Here is an 8,302-nt window from a genome sequence, read left to right on the forward strand (position 1 = left end):
GATAAATGGAGAAAAGATTGAAGTTGTCAGAGATTTCCTATTGGTTCCACAGTCAACCCCAATGGAAGCCACAGTCAAGACATCAGATGATGTCTTGCACTGGGCAAATCTGCTACAAAAGACCTCTTTTAAAATGCTCAAGAGCAAAGATACCTCCTTGAGGACTAAAGTGTGCCTAACCCAAGTCATGGTATTTTCAGTTACCTCATATGCATGTGAGAGCTTGATAATGAACAAGGAAGACCGAAGAAGAGTTGATGCTTTTGAGTTTTGGCGTTGGTGAAAAATACTGAAAATACCATGGCTGCCAAAAGAACTAACAAATCTTTCCTGGAAGAAGTACAGCCAGAGTGGTCCTTGGAAGCGAGAATGGCCAGACTTCATCTGACCTACTTTGTCGTGTTGTCAGAAGGGACTATTTCTTAGAGAAGGATATCATGCTTGGTAAAGTGGAGAGTCAACAAAAAAGAAGGCCCTCAATGAGATGGATTGACACAGTGGCTGCAATGATGGGCTCAGGTCTGGCAAGGATGATGAGGCTGGCACAGGACTGGGCAGTATTTCATTCTGTTGTACACAGGGTTGCTATGAGTCGGAGATGACTCAACAACACCTACAACAACAACATGATTTTCTGCAGTGCAGTGAATTGTTTGGTATGGCACTTCTAGCCATAGTCTTTATGACTCCTACTGAGTGGGACTATTAAATGTGATGCACTTGTGGCCTACAAATGGGATTAGATAGCTTGCTAATAATATAAATGAGGTGTTTGATACCCTGGGGGGAGAATGAAACCCTAGCATAGAGATTGGTCAGTTTTGCCTTCTTGCTAGGCTTAAAATGAACCATCCCAGAGATGAAAAGAGGATCTCATTACCATCAAGAAAGAAGAGCTAGAAGTGGAACGCATCTTTTGAACCCAAGATCCCTGCACTGAACCTTCTCAATCCAGGAGACAGAGTGCTGTGACACCAGAGAGAGTGAGAAGCAGCAGCACAGAAACGATGGCAATAGCCACAGCAGCAGTGGCAGACAGGGCAGTGCGCTTCTAGACCCCCAAAGCAAGAAAGCTGAGAGTGCTTTCAGGCTGAGACTTACTGGCAGAGTGGGGTGCTTTTAGGAACTTACTTGCAGAGCTACAAGAACTTTGTAAAAATTATCTGAGAGGGCAGAGGTCAAAGGACTGTGGAACTGAGAGACCAAGGGCCAGAGAGAGGTACACTGCTGAGAAGAGTCTGTCCTGATCGAAGAACAGTATCGTGAGTTGTTTTTGATAATAAATGGTAACCTGTTACTTCCCTAGTAAATTCTATAATCGTGAGTGTAGTGTGTGAGTTCTGTGTGGTCATTACAATAAATTATCAAATCCAGCAGAAAAGTTGAGAGTGCCATAGGATTTGTGTCAGAACTGGTAAGTTTGGAGAATGGAAGCATGTCTGACCTCCACCTCATAGGAAGCAGCCTTGTGTTGATGTTGACCCTGCTCCCACCTTGTGAAATTACAGATTAGATGACAATGCCAGGTCATTTTGCAGCTTAATTTATTCTTTTTAATGTTCTTTATGGTGATATTTTTCTTTTCCCTGCCTGAGTACCTTTTTTTCCATTCTTAGCTCAGTCTTTTAACAGTGTTCTTTTCTCATTAAAGTGGAAAGTTATCTTCTCCGAACATTGGACTCTCTCAAATGAAAAAGAAATACTCTGTCATTGTTTGCCATCTGTGGTGTTCATAGCTTCTATTTGATATATTAGGAAGGCCAAAAAAAATCTATGATGTCATGATAATAAAGAGGTAACTACTTGAGGAAAATATTTGATTCTCCTAATTTCAAACTCTTTTATTTTTCCATCTTTTAAAATTCAGTTGTACCCACAAGCTGTGCTTTTTACTGTAATCTTTGTTGTTGTTAGGTGCTGTCAAGTAAGTTGTGACTCAAAGCAACCCTGTGTGCATCAGAATGGAACACTGCCCAGTCCTTCACCATTCTCACAATCGTTGCCATGCTTGAGCCTATCATTGCAGCCACTATGTGAATCCATCTCCTTGAGGGTCTTCACCTTTTGCACTGACCCTCCACTTTACCAAGCACAATATCCTTCTCCTGACAACATGACCAAACTATAAGAGATCAAGTTTGGCCATTCTCTCTTGCAAGGAGCATTCTGATTATACTTCTTCTAAGACAAGATTGTTTGTTCTTTTGGCAGTCCATGGTATATTCAGTATTGTTTGCCAACACCACAATTCAAATGCATCATTTCTTCTACAGTGTTGCTTATTCCTTGTACAACTTTCACATGCATGTGAGGCTATTGAAAATATTATGCCTTGGGTCAGGTGCACCTAATTCTTCAATGTGACATCTTTGCTCTTTAACACTTTAAAGAGTTCTGTTGCAGCAGATTTGCCCAGTGCAATAATACATCCTGTGATTATTTGACTGCTGCATCCATGAGTGTTGATTGTGGACCCAAGTAAAATGAAATCCTTGAAAACTTCAATCTTTCTCCATTTATCATGATGTTGCTTCTCAATCCAGTTGGGGGGATTTTTGCTTTCTTTGTGTTGAGATGTAATCCATACTGAACGCTGTAGTCATTGATTTTCATCAATAAGTGCTTCAAATCTCCTTCACTTTCAGCAAGAAAGGTTGTGTCACCTGGGTATGGCAGGTTGTTAATAAGTCTTCCTCCAATCCTGATGTCGTTTTCTTCTTTATCTACTCCAGCTTCTTGGATTATTTGCTTAGCATGCAGATTGAATAAGTATGGTGAAAGGATACAACCCTGACACACATCTTTCCTGATTTTAAACCCCTTGTTCTGTTCAGATAACTTCCTCTTGGTCTATTTATAGGTCACCAATACAATTAAGTGTTCTGGAAATCCCATTCTTTGCAGTGTTGCATAATTTGTTATGATCCACTCAGTCAAAAACCTTTGAAGAGTCAATAAAACACAGGTAAACATCTTTCTGGTGTTCTTTGCTTTCAGCCAACATCCATCTGACAGCAGCAGTGATACCCCTCATTCCACGTCCTCTTCTGAATCCTGTTTGAATTCCTGGCAGTTCTGTGTCTATGTACACAGAACATATTCTTTCAGTTCATGGAGACCTTGTTTTTTGCCAGTGCGTTCAGTTCAGCTTGGACATCTTCCTTCAGTACCATCACTTCTTGATCATATGCTACCTTCTGAAATGCTTGAATGTTAGCCAATTCTTTTGGGTAGACTGACTGTCTATTTCTTCCATGTCCTTTTGATGCTTCCTGTGTCATTTAATATTTTGCCCATAGAATCCTTCACTATTGCAACTCAAGGCTTGGATTTTTTCTTCCGTTCATTCAGCTTGAGAAATGCCCAGCCTGCTCTTCCCTTTTGATTTTCTAACTCCAGGTCTTTGCACGTTTCATTATAATATTTTACTTAGTCTTCTCAAGCTGCCCTTTGAAATCTTTTGTTCAGCTCTTTTACTTCATCATAATATTCATTTTAGCCATTTTGTTCTCAAAAGCAAGTTTCAGAGTCTCGTCTGATGTCCATTTTTGTCCTTTCTTTCCTGTCTTTTTAATGACCTTTTGCATTCTTCATGTATGATGTTTCTTCTATCACTCCACAACTCACCTGGTCTTTAGTCATTGATATTCAGTACATCAAATCTGTTCTTCAAATAGTGTCTAAATTCAAGGTCATATTTTAGCTCTCATGTACTTCTTTTAATTTTCTTTAGCTTCACCTTAAACTCGCATATAAACAATCGATGGTCTGTTCCACAATTGACCCTTGGCCTTGTTCTGATGACATTGAGTTTCACCATAGTCTCTTTCTACAGATGTACTTGATTTGATTCATGTATGTTCCATCTCTCAAGGTCCACATATATACTCACCATTTATGTTGTTGAGTAAAGGCATTTGCAATGAATGAGTCATTAGTCTTGCAAAATTCTATCATGAGATCTCAGGTGTCATTTCTATCACTGAGGCCATATTTTCCAAATACCAGTGCTTCTTTGTTCCCAACTCTTACATTCCAATCACTAGTGATTATCAATGTGTCTTGAATGCATGTTTGGTCAATTTCAGACTGCATAAGTTGGTAAAAAATCTTCAATATCTTCATCTTTGGCTTCAGTGGTTGGTGAATAAATTTGAATAATGGCAGCAATAACCGGTCTTCCTTATGCTGTTGTTGTTGTTAGATGCCATTGAGTCAGCTCCAACTCATAATGACCCTATGTACAACAGAACAAAATACTGCCCAGTCCTGTGCCAGCCTCACAGTCTTTGCTATACCTGAGCCATCAGTGTTCCATATAGGTGTATGGATATTATCCTATCACTGACAGCATTATACTTCAGGATAGATCTTGAAATATTCTTTTGGATGATGAATGTGACATCATTCTTTTCACTATGTCATTTCTAGCATAGAAGACCATATGGATATCCAATTCAAAATGGCCAATACCATTCCATTTTAGGTCACTAATGCTTAGGACATTGATCTTTATGTGTTCCATTTCATTTTTTACAATTTCCAGTTTTCTTAGATTCATACTTTCTGTGTTCCACATTCTGATTATTAAAGGATGTTTGCAGATGTTTCTTCTCATTTTGAGTCATGACACATCAGCAAATAAAGGTCCTTTTGATGAAGGCTTTATTCCATCCATGTCATTAAGGTTGACTCTAATTTGAAGGGGCAGCTATTCCGCATTCATATTTTGAATGCCTTCCAACCCAAGGGACTCATCTTTCAGGACCACGTCAGTCAATGTTTCACTGCTATTCATAAAGTTTTCATGACTAATTTTTTTCTGAAGTGCACCTGGCCACATACTTCTTCCTAGTCTGTCTTAGTCTGGAATCTCTGCTAAAACCTATCCACCACTGGTGACCCTGCTGGTATTTGAAATACCAGGAACATAACTTCCCACACACAGCAACAACAATATGCTAAACTGACAATGAGTGGTGGATGATAATCTTTAATGCTAGTTGTATCTAGAATCCCATACTAAATATAAAATGTAGCATTCTGGTATATTCCTCCCACCACTTTTCCACCCCTGTCCCAGTCTAGCACTGTGGTTCTTTGAAAAAGCTTATTTTGTAAATTACCTTGATAGTAATGAGATGTCAGGGTAGGAGGGTTTCCCTCACACATCTTGAAAAAAAAAAAAAAAGACATCATTTTGATTTTTTAACTTCCTTACTTATTCATGTGATTGTGATTTTGATGGTATAAGGAAAACTACTATATGTTTTTGACATAAAAGGTCAAGGAAAATAGTCATTTTTTTGGCAATAATTTTCAAACTACTGTATACTATAAATATAGTTTACAAAAGTCACTTTTGTCCTTTTAAAGTAATAAAATGTGTCCTGAGTTTAGTGTTGTAAGATTGAAAAATCTGAAACATCTTTTCATTCTAACTGTTCCTGTAGTTGGCATATTGTCTAAATTCTGTCTCACTCTCTGGTTTCCAGAAGGATGGGATGATAATTTGCTTCTCTAGTGAGCTTGTGGCTTAAATCCATTTAAGTTCACAAATCAGTGAAGGTTTAAATACTCTGTAAGTTATTTTTAAATCATTATATCATGATTCATTATTATGGTACCAAGGTGATTACCATTAATTGCATCTTAATCTTGAAAAATGACTAAATTATCCTTTACTGTAATCATAAATAAACAATACTGCATGCAAAACATGAAAATATAGAAGAAATGTAATAAAAGCAATGACCTTTTTTTCCTCTCCCATCTGTTCTTTCATACAGGTCCAACTTGGCCAGGTAGAAATCAAATGCCCAATCACAGAGTGTTTTGAATTCCTGGAAGAAACAACTGTTATCTATAATTTAACACATGAAGACTCCATCAAATATAAGTACTTCTTGGAACTTGGCCGTATTGATTCCAGCACCAAGCCATGTCCTCAGTGCAAGCACTTTACAACTTTCAAGAAAAAAGGACATATTCCCACCCCTTCCAGATCAGAAAGCAAATACAAAGTAAGCATGTTCACCAGAGTTGTGGGTTAGATGTCACAGAATGGGAGCAGCCAAATTAGGCCAACTTGAGGTGGGCATTAAATGGGCTTCCTTCCCTTACCGGAGCCTAAGGTGAGTATATGTTGGCTATGATTTTGAATTAGTATGGCTTGGGGAGGCTGATGATAAAATAGTATTTTTTTTTTCCTCTCTTCATTTGAGTTTATTTAAACATAGTTCTGAAAGCATTTGAGTGAAATTGGGCCTCCTTTGGTAAGCAAAGGAGCTGAAAAGAATATTTTTTAAATGAACAGACAAATCTTCAGTTCATCCATGACTGAAGCACCCAGTATTTTTCACATAACCTAAAAGCTAGAAGAACGAGAGTACATTTGTGGTAGAATGTATTGTCACTTGCTGATAACTAGCTGAAATACCATTATCACCTTGTAACAGCTTGAAGAAATAGCCTTTTTTAGGCATATACTGTGTAACTCTTATTTCCTGCTATATATCATACAGATTACATAAAGGCCGACAAATCCACGTTTAGATAAGCATTTACTATATTGAAATATCTTTAGCTCTAACACTAGCAGTACAGCGTTACAAAGCATAGTTCTAACACTTAGTTCCAAGTATCTTAAGTCTGGTACTTTTACTGAACTGGAGCAAAATGGGTTATTTTTGTATTTAAATTTACTGCTGACAACTTAATCTCAACAGGTTTACTAAGCATTAATATGTTAGAAAGAAAAGTGAAAATCAAACTGTTCATTGTTACTTTTTTGCCATTTGGTAGCATTTTATACACCGGCTTTTGATCTTCAGAATGCCCTGGATTCAGTAGAAAAACCTGTTAAATGAAGTTCTGTACAATAGAAACTTCTTGGCATTCAAAATTTAGACTAAAAAAAAATACATGCAAAACATACTTTTCTGAAAACACTTAACTTTGAACAAAGCACGGAACTACACAAATACAGAATGAAAACAGCATTTCAACTCCACCAAAAGTAGTCATCATAAAAGATGTAAAAGTCACCTAACTTCATTAGGCGCTTGTTCACTTGTTAAACAGGAGATGATAACAAATATTGTCCACAATCGATATCCCAAATCTGGGGCATGTTTCAGAAAGTCTTCAATTCATGCTTTAATAGAAGCGAGAAGAGTACTATCGAGACCTGAAATGTGATCTGTAACCTCCACAACTATAATGGGGAGAAGGTGACCGCCTTCTGTAAATCTGATCCCTCTCTTGAACAGCTCTCTGTCCTCCTCCTCCTCTGTATGATCTGCTGTAGTACTCCCCATCATCATAGCCTAGATGGTTTTCTCCATCATAGTAATCCTGCGTCATAGTAATCCCATAGTTGTTGTTGTTATTTGCCGTCAAGTTGGCCCCAACTCATAGTTGTTGTTGTTGTTATGTGCCGTCGAGTCAGCCATAGTAGGTCTCCCCAAATAAATTCCAGGTGTTGGAGTATGTGGTCTTTTTGTCCTGGAGAAATCAACTCTAATCCTCCGGCCATCAAGCTCTATTCCATTGGCACGCTCCCTAGCTTCCTTGGCATCCTCTGCATTTTCAAAATATACAAAGGCAAATCCTCTTGAACGCCTAGACTGCTGGTCCTATGACATTGACACACCAGCAATAGGGCCATATTTAGAGAACACTTCCCTCAAATCTCTTTCTGTCGTGTATAGCAACGCAAATACTCCAAGACAACAGTTGGGATCAGGATTTGCCCAATTTCCGACATGACGCCTATGAGTAGACATGGGAGAATGACTGTGGCTCTGCGGTCTGAGATAATCTCGACTGTAAAACCTGCTACGGGATCGCCTACAGGAGCGGGATCGAGATAGTGCATAATGCCTTCGAGAACTTCAGGATCTAGACCTAGATTCAGATCTGGACCTGACTTTGATCTGGAATGCCTAGAATATTCGTTGGAGAGAGACCTTGCACGGGTATGCCTTGCAGATTTCCCAGATCCACAAGCACTTCTACTTCTGAATCAGAATGGGATTCCCTCTCCCCGTAGTTCTGCTCGCTGGTGTCGCTCATGACTCCTGGCTGCAGTCACCGCTCCATGTGTTTAAATCGAAGCTGTCTACCGCTTGGGCCTTCTTTATAGAGGATCTGTAGCAAACTCACAGAACGCACTGCCTTCAGAGCTGCTGAGAGACCAACCACCCCCACGCCACCTCCGCCCAGCTACGGCTACCGGAAGTGACGCAGCCCTCCTTAAGCCCGTCCCCCCAAGGCGCTTTTTCTTGCTCCTGCCAGGTTC

The 8,302-nt window shown here is 39.2% G+C and overlaps 1 protein-coding gene and 1 pseudogene across 1 annotated transcript in view; one reads left to right on the forward strand and one right to left on the reverse strand.

Moving 5' to 3' along the window:
* RNF217 (ring finger protein 217) overlaps nucleotides 1-8,302 on the forward strand; it is a 162,671-nt gene that overhangs the window by 91,005 nt on the left and 63,364 nt on the right. Inside the window, exon 2 of the mRNA XM_007946587.2 lies at nucleotides 5,790-6,023. Coding sequence (XP_007944778.1) covers nucleotides 5,790-6,023 — 234 coding nt within the window. The remainder of the gene's footprint in view (nucleotides 1-5,789; nucleotides 6,024-8,302) is intronic.
* On the reverse strand, nucleotides 7,159-8,076 carry LOC103201858 (annotated as a pseudogene).

This window comes from Orycteropus afer, unplaced genomic scaffold, assembly GCF_000298275.1.
Source record: "Orycteropus afer afer isolate SDZICR_OR568_19922 unplaced genomic scaffold, OryAfe1.0 scaffold00167, whole genome shotgun sequence".
In the NCBI taxonomy this organism is placed as follows: domain Eukaryota; kingdom Metazoa; phylum Chordata; class Mammalia; order Tubulidentata; family Orycteropodidae; genus Orycteropus; species Orycteropus afer.